The 14815-nt window shown below is 37.6% G+C and overlaps 1 protein-coding gene across 1 annotated transcript in view; it reads right to left on the bottom strand.

Moving 5' to 3' along the window:
* ICA1L (islet cell autoantigen 1,69kDa-like) overlaps positions 1-14815 on the bottom strand; it is a 99306-nt gene that overhangs the window by 35061 nt on the left and 49430 nt on the right. Inside the window, exons 5-11 of the mRNA XM_011974471.1 lie at positions 13960-14032; positions 9337-9460; positions 7708-7906; positions 5468-5593; positions 4266-4364; positions 3099-3181; positions 120-163 (exon numbers count right to left, since the gene is read on the bottom strand). Coding sequence (XP_011829861.1) covers positions 120-163; positions 3099-3181; positions 4266-4364; positions 5468-5593; positions 7708-7906; positions 9337-9460; positions 13960-14032 — 748 coding nt within the window. The remainder of the gene's footprint in view (positions 1-119; positions 164-3098; positions 3182-4265; positions 4365-5467; positions 5594-7707; positions 7907-9336; positions 9461-13959; positions 14033-14815) is intronic.

Raw genomic sequence — 14815 nt, 5'->3', positions numbered from 1 at the left:
GACAGAGCGAGACTCTGTCTCAAAAAAAAAAAAAAAAAAAAAAAAAAAAAAAAGGCTGTGATAAACTATTTTGACATTTAAAATGTGACCATTTCAAAGTAATAAATTTACCATCTTACCTTGTTCTCTCTCACAGCTTGCTTCCTCATCAGACAAAACTAGCCTGAAGTAAAAACAAAAAAAATGTAGATTTTTTGTTATAATACACTTGTGAATTATATTCCCCAAACAGTTTTATATGGTTAAAAAGAATTTTCTACTCAGAAAACATAAAATTGTCCACTAGATCCCCTAAAATCTACATCTGGTGCATTTCCTACTTCTTTTATAGATCTATACAGACATTTCACCCCTTATTCCTTCCATAAACATTTACTGAGTATCTACAAAGCACCAGGCATCACGCTCAGTACTCAATCTTCAAGAACCTTCACCATCAAAGTCATAGAATAAGAAGTTTCATTTTCAAGCCTTGAAAGGTTTTAAGAACACTTGTGAACTAAATCAAGGGAATGAAGAACTCTAGAAAAGATGTAGTACCCTATTTTGAACAACTAAGTGATGTTTGCAAGACACATCAGCCTAAAATATCCTCAATCAATACTAATTTTGGGTATTTATAGCATCTATCTGATATAATAAAGAAAAAGTTAAGACAAAGTAATGGGGCCGGGCACAGTGGCTCACGCCTGTAATCCCAGCACTTTGGGAGGCTGAGACAGGCGGATCACGAGGTTAAGAGTTCGAGACCAGCCTGACCAACATGGTGAAACCCTGTCTCTACTAAAAATACAAAAATTAGCCAGGTGTGGTGGTGCGTGCCTGTAATCCCAGCTACTCAGGAGGCTGAGGCAGGAGAATTGCTTTAACCTGGGGGGTGGAGGTTGCAGTGAGCCGAGATCGTGCCACTGCACTCTAGCCTGGGTGACAGGGCAAGACTCTGTCTAAAAACAAAAAAAAAAAAAAAAGAAAAATAAATTGAACACAGACATACTCACTACACCTGGGGCATCACCTCACAGTTGCTAGTATTGAAAGTTGTTTTTAATAAATCTTTAAAGATACTTAAATCTATACAGTATTTACTTGTAAATACTACACAAATAAACCTACAGAGCAAATAAATACTCATGACCTGAAATGAAATTTTCCCTAACAGTATTATGTTTTTTTAAAGAACTTGGATGGAAGAGAAGTGAAGAGCTTGGCTATCTACTAGTTAACTTGAAAAGCAGCTCTCATAATGCTAAAGATACATGAGAGGATTTTGAATAAAACTCTTGTGAAATATGAGAATGGAAAAATTTTACTAAATTAACATAGTTCATGTAACATATGATTTTAAATGTCAATATAGGCCAGGCGTGGTGGCTTACTCCTGTAATCCCAGCCCTTTGGGAGGCTGAAGTGGGCAGATCACTTGAGGTCAGGAGTTCGAGACCAGCCTGGCCAACATGGTGAAAGTCCATCTCTACTAAAAAATACAGAAATTAGCTGGGCTTAGTAGTGCATGCCTGTAATCCCAGCTACTCGGGAGGCTGAGGCAGGAGAATCGCTTGAACCTGGGAGGGGGAGGTTGCAGTGAGCTGAGATTGTGCCACTGAACTCCAGCCTGGACAAAAAGAATGAGACACTGTCAAAAAAAAAAAAAAGTCAATATATAAATTCACAAATTTAATTTATAACTAGACATTTGATCAATGTTTATCTTAAAACATTTATACATTTAAGTTAGCAAAAAAAATTGGTTTGGATTTCCTCATAGAGAAGATGGGAAAATGTCTGTTACATTTGTGTCTTAGTTCATTTTGTGTTACTATAACAGAATACCTGAGACTGAGTAATTTATAAAGAAAAGAGGTTGATTTAGTTCTGCAGGTTGGGAAGTTAAAGATCATGGCCCCAGCTTCTGACAAGGGCTTTAGTGCTGCATCATAACATGGTAGAGAAGGTCAAAGGGGAAGTGGACACATGCCAAGAGGCAAACTCCAAGGCGCGTTGGGCTTTATAACAAACCACTCTCTCATGATCACCTTCTACTCAACAATATATGGTTTATCACTGGCCCTTATTTCTGAGTTCATTAATATACTGAATCTGGTTAAAATGAGAATTAAATAGCAGCTTTGAAAGAAAAACAAAGGGACAATATAATAAAAGGGAAACAGGGGACATGAAGGATGTACATGGCAACAGCCCATATTTTCAGGTAACCAGTCCCAGTCCTATGTATGTTATTCTGGAAATAGATTTCTCATAGTTTATTTCACAGATGCTGGTACGTGTCCCTTTCTTCTCTCTAGCTGCCCATTTCAAGAGTCACTAGAAGTACTTGTGGCTCTTAATACAAGGCTCAGTATCCCAAATGACAGACTCTTAATGACCCCAATCAGTTTGATACTCCTGTCATGTCCTTTGTCTGCTATGTTAAAAAATGTAAAAAATTTGTGTAGGATCTGGATATTAAGAAAAAAATGGAAATATATATTATATATATATATACACATACATATATATGGTTTCAAAACAAATTGCTAAGGTTTGAATTTCTCCTCATCAAAACTCTTGTTGAAATCTGACCCCAATCTCAGTGTGGGAGTATTGGGAGGTGGAGACCTAGTAGGAGGTGTTTGGGTCATGGGGGCAGATCCGTCATGAATGGTTTAGTGCCTTTTTCATGGTAATGAGTGAGTTCTTACTCTCATGAGATTGGATTAGTTCTCTCAGGAATGCTTCTGAATGGGTTGTTATACAGCCAGCACGCCCCTTGATTTTGCCTCTTCACACAGGTCTGCTTCCCCTTTGACCTTTTCTGCCATGTTATAAAGCAGCACTAAAGCTCTCACCAGAAACCAGGGCCATGCCCTTGAACTCCCCAGCCTGCAGAACCATGAGCTAAACTTTTTTACTTTATAAATTTCCCTGTCTCAGGTATTCTGTTATAGCAAAACAGACTATGACACAAATGTTTAGTGTTGATTGGAAAAATGACATAGAAATAAATATTCAGTAAGAGGAGAAACAATTCTTTCCAGATGTATCATATGATGGTATCCAGGACTTCTATAACATGACACAGATGACTTATGCCTGCTTACTTATTGAGCTGTTCAGTAAGAAAATCGCCTATTTGTTCATATTTATTGTCTTCAGTAAGCTTGCTTGGAGTGTCTTGTAGTTGCTAAGGATAAGAAAGTCAATGTTAAGTAAATAGAAAGACTGTTTCTTCCTCTCTGCAAAGAAAATGAGAATATAAATTCTAAAGAACCATATGAAATAGGAAGTTCCGAACTAGAGAGTGAAAGATATAGGACATGTATGCTATTGTAATCTGAACTGAGCTACTGAGCTTCATATACTTGTTTCTCCTGGCTGCCTGTGCAAACTGCACATACTGTGATGTGGGGTAGCCACAGATTAGTTTAACGACTTAGTAATAGGCCTAAAGAACACTTAAACTGTGTTGCTAGTCTGTATCGCAATGCTCTAAATACAGCTAAAGATTTTCAATTTTGATTCTGAGCAGAAATTGGATATAAAATTTGCCTAAATACACAGTATGCCATACAGCGACACATTTATTACATAAAAAGTCAAAATAAAACAAAACAAAAAACAACCTAATTCAAGGGCATCTTTGGGGCTGGAAGATGCCATATCAGAACATGACTTTATGTTCATCCTAAACCCCAGAAATATGCAAGATATGAGCCTATCACAAATACCACATCCAGCTGGAACAAACCAGCCAGCAACACTTTCAAGCTTTACTGAAAATAAGGCAGAATGAATGGTAAGTTAAAAGGTACTGAAACCTAGCATAATGTTGGTATCATGAACTATATCCATGACATCAGTGTAAAAGTAAAACAAAGTTTTTCTGTAACTTCTAATATCGTCAGGTAGGTAATCTGTTCATTTTTGAGAACACATCACCACTTTCCATCACTTGTTCCTCTTAAGTTTTTCCTTTCCATAGCCTTTTCTTATCTCCTTTGCATTTAAATTCTCTTTTTACTGTCTCCCTCTTTTTCCCTGTCCTACTAATATCTTGAGCCTGCCAGCAGTATTCCTATGTATTTCAGTGTTGCTGGCAGCGTTTGCAATTAGGAAAATGCTGACCCTTGGCTGAAGGAGAATGTTTCTCAATGTTTTGTAAATTTTAAATTAACCTTGGTAAAAAAAAAAAAAAAAAAAAGGTTTCAATGTTATCACCTAAATGAAGTGTAATACATCTAAACAAAAGAACATGGAACGCAATGTACCTTGAGAGCTACAAAATCATATGGATGAAAGCCAATACAGGCTTCATGAATTTGGGACATCATTCGAGCTGTTTTCTCCCAGAATCCAAGCAGTGTTCTCTGCAAAAAAAGAAAAGGTGACACTACAGTTCTCCTTCACCTCCATGATTTTTTAAGTGCTATATTTCCTTACTAGTTTAGTAGATGAACAGTTGCCAAATAAGAAGCAGCAGGAACCAAATTCAATTTTCCAAGTTTTCGGAACCATAAAGCACTGCAAATAGTGATTGTGCATAAGAATTGGCATCTTTGTCTGCACGTGTGGGTGTTATCTGTATAAATAGCACAGGAATGCACACTGGAGCCACCTAGAGAGTAACTGCAGCTAAGAGAATGAAAACTTAGGGATTAGAACATCTGAGATATCAAAAAGAGAAATGTTAAAAGCACAAAAATACCAATCTCTGTTAAAGGAGGGACACATGTGTAATCTTTATGTTAATGGGAATATATAAAACTTTTTAATTGGAGAAAAATTACATTTACCACTAAAAATTACATTACCACTAAATCTGGCCTTTCATCTAGAGTTCAAGAGAGATTTGCCAAAAAATGTGTTCTCAAGCTAACTCAAGTAATTGGAAATTTTCCTCGCTGCTTCAGGGTTCCTGATTAAAGTGAGAGGGATGAATGGAGAGAATAAAGGAGAATTGAACTCATAGCTGTTGTGTTTCAGGCAAGATGCTAAACAGATATCACACACAGTTATTTTCAAGTGCATCCTTTCTCCATTCCTGAATCCCACAGTACTGAACTGAAATAGGCAGACTCCCTAAAAGCAGGAGTTAATGTCCATTTCCTGTAGTTTATTACTCTTTTCTTATGTAAGTACAGTTTATTCAATTTTTTCCATTTAAAAATATATGTAAAAATCAATAACTGCTTATTAATATCTAACTTATTCACTGTGTGTTATTTATATGTGATTTGTGGTAATATAAGCACAAGTGAGACTTCTGAGGTTAAAGTGATACAGGATGGCAACTTGGCAGAATGAAAAGAACATAGAACTTAGAATTAGAAAACTTTGGTTTCTAAGCCCAACACTGCTATTCAAAGGAATCTAATCACACATAGTTTTTTGCACCCTCTAGACAACTTTTAAAAAGGAATCTCACCACTCATCTTTACTGCAAGGACATGCTGACCATGGAGGTGGGTACCTGGTAGGTAGTGAGCGAATGAGATAGCATATTGCAGCGACTAGCTCCAAGTAAATCCACTTTCTGACAAACATCCATCTTTAACTTGTCAAAAGAAGCTTTGCTATTTCTCACTTGCATCTGTACCTGCAATAAAATGCTAATTTTTATTACAGATATATAGTATAAATATAGTACAAGGTTCATAATAAATAGTTTCAGAAATAAATTATAATAAAGACTAATTCCTTTTCCCTGTATCATTAATATTTCATGAGTAATGATGACGATTTTGGCTACTGTTAGTAATTGTAGGAGATTCTTTCCAGAAGATATCTTTATGCTGAGAAAGTATGAGATAAGAGATGGAAAGCAAATCGTTTTTAAAAAACTATTCCAAATAAAAAGAAACATTTAAAACTATTCATAGATAGCACTTAGCTAAGAGCAGAAGAATAAATGGAAAGGGGACCTCGTTAAAGCACTGAGAAATATTAATAGTATTTCTGAATCATGCAGATATTTATAAATTCCAGTAGAGACCTATTGTATTTCTTGAATAAATGGTGAGTCATGCCATCAGGTAGTGTGAATACTCAACTTTTTAATATATTCATTCAACAAATATAAGGTACCTATTATATGCAAGGCATTGTTCTAGGCTCTGAGATACTGTGGTGAACAAAACAATGTTCTTCCCCACCATCCTTGGGTAGGAAGGCACACGAAAAAAAGAAGTAAATAAATATATAGTTGCAAAAGTAGCAAATAAGTAAACAGAAATGAATGACTGATGACATGAAAGTCCCTGGTGAGATCATGCATGATGTTTGAACTGGGACAGAAAGATGATGAGCAGACTATGCTAAGACCCTGGGGAGAGCATTCCAGAACTAGGGACAAGCAAGGACAAAGGTTCTGAGAGTGGTAGGGGGTGAAGACCTTATCATGTTAGAAGAACAAGCAGCAAGGAGGTAGAGCACATTCTTCCTGGAGTGTAGGAAGCAAGTACAACATGTGGTTGTGGAGGGACCAGGGATCAGGCCATGCAGGGTTTTTAGGGTCCAGATAGGGACTTGGATTGTATTTGATGTGGTTTGACTGTGTCCCTGCCAAGATCTCATCTTGAATTCCCACATGTTATGGGAGGGACCCAGTGAGAGATAATTGAATCATGGGGGCAGGTCTTTCCCATGTTGTTCTTGTGATAGTAAGTCTCACAAGATCTGATAGTTTTAAAACGGGGAGTTTCCCTGTACAAGCTCTTTTTGCCTGCCACCATCCATGTAAGACGTGACTTGCTCTTCCTTGCCTTCTACCATGATTGTGAGGCCTCCCCAGCCACATGGAACTGTAAGTCCATTAAATATCTTTCCAGTCTCGGGTATGTCTTTATCAGCAGCATGAAAATAGACTAATACATTATTCTTCTTTTAAAAATTGAGGTGAAAGTTGCATAACATACAATTAGCAATTTTAAAGTGTTCAATTAAGTGGCATTTAGCGCATTCACAATGTTGTTCAATCACTCCCTTGGACTGTATTCTGTCAAAGGATGTAAAAGGGATGGAATACGAGGTTGTTGTGGCCTGAGGCCATGTATTCACCTACTTCATAGGGCTGTTGTGTGTAATCAATGAGGCAAACCACTTAACATCTGGCCCAGAGTCATGGCTCCATCAGAATTAAATATTATTATTTTTATTATGGGGTCTCTATTTATGAAATGAATGATAAAATGAATTTTGTTATTTATGTATCATACAATGAGTGGTTATAATTTATAATAAGGAGTTTATTTAGCAAAAACATATGTTCATACCTAGTTGCTTATGAAGTCTGTGGCCAAACTTTGTATTGAGACAGAATAAAAATTTTGATAACCTTCATATTTTCTTATAATTAACAATCATTTTACATGAGTTTTTACTTAAATTACTTTAGTCCCTCTGTAATAAACTATTTTCTTCCTGCAACGAATCTCAAAAGTTCAAGCAAGCACATTTAAGAAGTAATTTAGATCTATCATGAAACAGATAAAAAAAATTAATAAAAAAGGTAGATGGTGTGAAGATGCCACTCCAGGAGTAAAAATAAAAGTGTGATAAACTTTTGTACTTCAACTACAGTCTCCAAGCAACCAAGAATGTATAATGAAACATATATTTCTCAACAAACACCTGAAATTTTATTATCTTAATTATTCTGTGGCAGTTCCATATTTCATACACCAAGAAAAGGAAAAGGATACATTTTCATACTTTTCTAAACTTTTCCATTTGCTTTAAGGTGTCTGGGTCCAGCTCTTGGGATACATCTTTCATCCACAGCAGAGCTCCTCTGTATTCTGTGCGCGCCTGCTCCATCCGATTAATTGTCATCAAGGTATCAGATACCGCCCTTTGGCTGAATGTTGCTACTTCTTGCTTCAGACGAGACAGAGGAGTACACAGGGCCAATCTAATGGCAGAGAGGTAAAAATCAGAGGGTTGAACACATCATAAGTAAAACAAAACAAAGTTTAAACCAATGACAAAGCATATTTGCTAACAAGATGAATCTACAAGTAAAAATTTATTAAGTTCCCTAAGGAGATTTTGAAAGCAAATAAGGATCATATAGCCAACTCTGAATTATCAATAAATATGTGTTGGCCGGGAGCGGTGGCTCATGCCTGTAATCCCAACACTCTGGGAGGCCAAGGCGGGCAGATCACCTGAGGTCAGGAGTTTGCGACCAGCCTGGCCAACATGGCGAAACCCTGTCTCTACTAAATGCAAAAGATTAGCCGGGAATGGTGGGTGGGTGCCTGTAATCCCAGCTACTCGGGAGGCTGAGGCAGGAGAATCACTTGAACCCGGGAGGTGGAGGTTGCAGCAAGCCGAGATGGCACCACTGCACTCCAGCCTGGGCAACAGAGTGAAACTCCACCTCAAAAAAAAAAAAAAAAAAAAAGTGTCTAATCCTCCCCCAGTATTACTTTAGGAAATATGTCATTTTGCAATACTCTGGATGTTATTCCATGTATAAATAACCTGAGAAGTAAATGTGCCATTTAGAAAACAGTTCTGAGAGGAACAGAGAACCTGCATTTATAAAGCATAATCCAATTAACAGAAAGCCTTTCATTTGACAAGTTCAGGGAAAACCTGGGTTTGGAAGAGTAGATGAGATGCTAGGAGAACTAATGAGTATGGAGTTCTTAGCAGCTGAGGATGAGGACAAGATAACAAGTATTTAAGAAACACAAATTAAATCCAATTCCTCCTTTTTGCTTAGTGGCCATTGGAGGGCCCTGTACTTAGTACCTCCATGTCACTTCCTTCAAGATAGACTTCTGCACTGACGTGATGTTTCAGAATAAAGCTATATAAATTGGATACCATCATTATAGGTCTGATAAGGACTGTTTTATTCTTCTTAAATGCTAAAGATTTGGGCTCGGTTTAGTAATTATAGGAGATTCTTTGCAGTAGGTATCATTATATTAGAAACTGAAATAATAACTGGAAACTATGTAATTAAGAAGAAAAAATTCTTCTAATTAAAAAGTACCACTGTATTTATAGTATGGTATCAAAAAGTGAAATTGGAAATACACATTTTTAAGATGTTAGTCATTCTGTGACTGTTACATTAAACCAGTTGAGAAATATAACTGACACTTGTCTGATTTTAGGGGAAATAAAAGAACATCAATCATTAAATAATTATTCTGAATACAAAATTAGTAATTAAGAATTAGGTGTCAAAACATATAACTGTGGTATATTTCTCTTTAACCCTTTATTAGAATGAACAGTGACCTTTACAAATATGCAAATTTAAGTACATATGTCAAAACTGTCAGATTGACTACAGATTCAAGATAATGAACCACCATGGTAAACCTTTGCTTGGCTGAAGAACAAAGTGCCTTGCCAGTGGCGTCCATCATTTTGCCAGCTTGAGTTGCATCCCGTTCCGCTTGAAACTTTAAAAAGAGCCCTAGCTCATTTTCTTCCTCTGATATAACTAGGAAAAAAATTACAGTGTAGTTAATTGTTTCCTTTCATCATTTGTTTAAAACACATACACAACTACAATTCTCACAGCAATAACTTTCTATACAAGATTTACTTGGGGGAAGAAGAAGAGAGACTTATTTTTTAAATGCAATTCCTGGGCTCCATTTCCAGAGACTCTACTTTCCATAGGTCTAGGGAATCTGGCTTCTTATCAGCACTCCAGATGGTTTCGACACAGTGAATCCATGGACCTCGCTTTGAGAAGGACTGATTTTTAGTGACAAAAATCTCTCAAAACTACAAAACAAAGCCATAAATGATGCATTTTCAAATGTGCAGAGATGTATTTTAGGATAATTGCCTCTTACGAAGTGTTTCCTATTTAAACTTGTTAATTCATTCTTGACTCCATCCTGGCTTCAGTTTCCTATGATTGGTATCCCAGACCCACAGATGTCCACAGTTCTGCTCCAGCAACCCTAAAACTGTCATCTAGTGCACTGCTGCTCAAAGTGTGGGCCATGGACCAGTATCGGTCCAGAATCCTCTGTTACCAAGCTGTGACAAGCAAAGAAGGAAGGAAACTGAGAATAACTGTGTAGAGACTTTGAGCATTTTATATTTGTCAAATCTAATAAAGTGAGCTTATAATACATTTTTCACGCATTTTATTTCATTTTTCTAAAAGTTATTTTTTTAAAAGATGGGATCTTGCTCTGATGCCCAGCCTGGAGTGCAGTGGCTTGATCATAGCTCACTGCAACCTCGAATTCCTGGGCTCAAGTGATCCTCCTGCCTCAGCCTCCTGAGTAGCTTAGACTACAGGCATGAGTGCTTGGCTAATTTTTAAAAAATTATTTTAGAGGCAGGGTCTCACTATGTTGCCCATGCTGGTCTCAAACTTCTAGCCTCAAGCCGTCTTCCCACCTTGGCCTCCCAAAGCACTGGAATTACAGGCACGAGTCACAGTGCTCAGCTAAAAATTCATTTTTATTGAATTTTACAAAGGTATCAGTTTACAACAGATTGAAAGTAAACCATGCAACAAAAAAAAAGTCCTTCACCACAATTTAAGAAATACTGATCTAGTGTAAGCTGATCCTGTAACCACAATAAGACTAATAAGGGGAGAAAACCCACTGCACTCCAATTATAAGCTTAAAGTACATAAACAACAACAAATGTCATGCCTAATTTCATCCTACTTCATAGAAAATCAAAGTTAAAACTGAAAGGTAAATGCCTGGCTATTTGTGGGGCAGCAACAGAACTCAGGCCTCCTCATGCTGCCTCCCCACTCCCCCTGTCCCCGCCGCCATGCCTGTAAGAGTGACCCAAGGAGAGCACAATGGTGTAATGAGGAAGGTGTCTACACAGTCTGTAGTCTCATCTCTAATAAAACCATGAACAACCGACCTGATACAGAGCAGATGCGGTTTGGGGAGTCACGCTAATTTAATGCTGATGTACAGTTTACACATTTCCTTTGAATCAGAACTTCATAAAATATACCTCAATGAAAATTACTAGGGCTGGGCACAGTGGTTCACACCTGTAATCCCAGCACTTTGGGAGGCCGAGGCGCGTGGATCACGAGGTCAGGAGATCGAGACCATCCTGGCTAACACGGTGAAACCCCATCTCTATTAAAAATACAAAAAATTAGCCAGGCATGGTGGCAGGCGCCTGTAGCCCCAGCTACTCGAGAGGCTGAGGCAGGAGAATGGCATGAACCCGGGAGGTGGAGCTTGCAGTGAGCATAGATCATGCCACTACACTCCAGCCTGGGTGACAGAGCGAGACTCCACCTCAAAAACAAAACAAAACAAAAAACCTACTAGAAAACATTCATTTGGGTATAGTGGTTCAGAAAGCACTTTGAATACTTGGAATACTTCATTGTCAACTATCAACTGAACATAAATGATCACTGAAGCTTACCTTTATCATTGCAGAAAGGGCAGTCAGTGAGGCTGAATCTTTGCTGCTTCTATGTTGAGACCTGCCTGCCAAAATCTACAGAGACCCCTCCCTGACGTGTTCTCCCCGCAGTCAAGAGATTCCCATAAATTTATGGTGCTGGACTAACCTACTGCATTTGTCTGATGTTACTCCCAACAGATGTATTAATACAATTGTCTTCAAGAAATCACGTATTTATACACAATCTTGAAGCGAAAATACACAATTAAATCTATATATGTATATCTCTTCCTTATCCTGAAATGCTCTACCAGAGTGCTAAAAGATCTAGTGATTTCAGGGTATATAAACTTGCTGATTTTCTTCACATTTTCATTTCTAAGACAGGACTCACTTGGTCCAGTGATTGTGATGGCCTTTTACTGCTTGGTAAAATATATAAGGTCATTAGTAATCTGACCCCAAATTTCCTTTGTTCCTTTATCCTCCCATTAGTTTCAATGACAAACTCTTCTGTCCATGCAGGCTGTTCTCATTCTTTAAGCTCTTTAAACTCCAAGTCTCTTCTCTACATGTTCAACTTCTATAAATCCTTTAAGTTTTACCTCAATTCCTGTCTATGGAGTTGCCTTTACCAATTACTCTAATTCATGGTTATTTTTCACTCCTAGGAATTCAGTTATGTCTATATCATTATTCTGAACTCAATTACATACTACTTACATTGTCTCTCTTTTTGTTACAAAAGTTGTTTCTCCAACTATTTCCTTGGGAAAAGCACATGGCAGGTAGTCAAAAAAATACTTGAATAATCATGCTTTATTGGATTTCTTTCTTTAATGGGACAATATATAAGATCTGATTATAAAGTGATCAGATTAATTTACGTAGCTACATGAGAAAAATTATTGATTCATTGAAATCAAATATTTATCGAGTACTGACTACATGCTAGACCATTGTTTCTAGACTGTAGACACAGAAATATAACAGAAAAATTCTGTCCTGGCCGGGTGCAGTGACTCACGCCTGTAATCCCAGCACTTTGGGAGGCCAAGGCGGGTGGATCACAAGGATAGGAGTTCAAGACCAACCTGGCTAAGATGGTGAAACCCAATCTCTACTAAAAATACAAAAATTAGCCGGGCGTGCTGGTGAGTGCCTATAATCCCAGCTACTTGGGAGGCTGAGGCAGAGCACTGCTTGAACCCGGGAGGCAGAGGTTGCAGTGAGCTGAGATTGCGCCACTGAACTCCAGCCTGGGCGACAGAGTGAGACTCCGCCTCAAAAAAAAAAAAAAAAAGTCTGCCCTTAGGGAGGGCATATTCTAGTGGTGGGAAGAAAAACAATGGACAAAATATATAGAATGTTGAATATTGTTAACTGGACAGGGAGTTTTGAGAGAAAAGAGTATTGCATTGCATTGCATTGTATTGTACTGTATTTTTTGTACCCTCTGAGGGCAGAGAGTATTGCATTTTAGATATGCAGTTCAGGGAGGGCCTCATTTAAAAAGATGACATTTGACCAAATACACAAAGGAAGTTAGGGATTCCACTATGCAGATATGCCTACTATGTAAGGTATTAATATGGCTAAAGGGGAGGAAGTTTTAGGAGGTGTGATTAGAGAGGTCGCCATGTCCAGCAGGCCCATGGTAATTAAAAAAGGAGAAGTGATCCAAAGATTGAGTTTTAACCCGAACAGGTCCAGGAGAGAAGAGAATCAGCAAAGGCAGGATGCCAAGAAAGGAGGAGGAAAATCCGGAAAGCCAAGTGAAGAAAGTGTATCAAGGAATAGGAAATAATCAACTGTGTTAAATAATGTGATAAGCCAGATTTAGATAGGAGTTGGTTAATCACGACCTTGACAAGAGAAATTTGGTGGAGTGATGCGGATGAAAACTTGACTGGAGTGAGTACAAGAGAAAGTGGAAGGAAAGGAACAGAGACCATGCATACAGACAATTACATCATGTTTTTCTGTAAACAGCAGCAGAGGAATTAAATTTAATTGCAAGGGCAAGTGGGAGTCAAGAAAGAGGTTTAAGTGATGGAAACAAATCCATTTCAGATGCTGGGCAGGCCCAGGCATGGTGACTCACACCTGTAATCCCAGCACTTTGGGAGGTCGAGGCAGGAGGATCACTTGAGACCAGAAATTTGAAACCAGTCTGGGCAGCATAGTGAGATCCTGTGTCTACCAAAAAGTACAAAAATTAGCCAGGTATCCCAGCTACTTGGTAGGCTGAGGCGGGAGGATCACTTGAGCCCAGGTGGTGGAGACTGTAGTGAGCTGTGATCGCACCGCTGCACTCCAACCTGGGTGATAGAGAAAGACCCTGTCTCAAAGAAAAAAAAGAATATCAGCAAAACATAAATCTGGGTTAGAGGATTTGATTAACTGAGGAGAAAAGAGAGAATACTGGGGCGCCTTTGAGAACAGGTCACTGTAAATATTCATATTCTGCCATAAGATGCTATTCACAAAATTGTTCTACTATTACATTAAATCTTTCATTTTAAAAAATGCTAATATTTATTTTAAATGGGAATTATCAGATAGATATCTAGGATTTCATACCATTGAGTCTTAGCTGGTATTTCTCGACTATCTTCAGAAGTTCAGTGCATGTCTCTTGAACGGAGTGAAAAACCTTGAGATATAAATTTTATTAGGACAATTTAAAGAACTATAAACAAACATATGTTATAAGCACTCCAAAAGCATAACATTTTCTTATAAGTATTATGTCTGTTTTAAAAACATTATGTCTATTTTCTTTGGCTATGACGTGTGCTTTAGTTTTGGTTTTACTTCCTATGTAGAAAGCACATTCCCCCATGAGAGCTGGAAAAAATGATAATAAATATATGGGAGCAAACAAAAAATTAAAAGTGACGAATTTGTCCTCATCTCAGCTCCAAACAATCTAAATAACAAAAACATAAATCTAATATAAACTGCATCAAATATTGCCAACCACAGATGAACAGAGTGTAGATAAACTTACAAAGTGTTAACTCCAAGTCTGGCTTTTCTTCCATACTGGTCTAAGCAAAACCGATTAGTGAATTTACTATAAAAATTAAATAATGTATTATAACATCAAATATAAATTATTTTTAGATTTTTTTAAAGAATTTTCTATAGATATTAATTCTTTCATTACTACTGCTGCTAATTGCTAACAGAAAAGGAAATATCCAGTAGACTCTCGTTTCAAAATTAAGCACATGAAAATTTGAGATGAGGCCACACTATATATGTGACATAAATCTTCAACGAATTAATACATGTAGGTGTTCCCAGATAAACAAGCCAGCGTAAGTTTTAGAGTATAGCTACAATGAGGATTTTTTTTTTTTTTTTTTGAGGTGGAGTCTCACTCTGTCGCCCAGGCTGGAGTTCAGTAGTGCAATCTCGGCTCACTGCAACC

The sequence above is a fragment of the Mandrillus leucophaeus genome, unplaced genomic scaffold (assembly GCF_000951045.1).
Source record: "Mandrillus leucophaeus isolate KB7577 unplaced genomic scaffold, Mleu.le_1.0 Scaffold146, whole genome shotgun sequence".
NCBI lineage: Eukaryota > Metazoa > Chordata > Mammalia > Primates > Cercopithecidae > Mandrillus > Mandrillus leucophaeus.
Note: the sequence above shows the minus strand (reverse complement) of the source record. Positions and strands in the feature narration are given on the sequence as shown.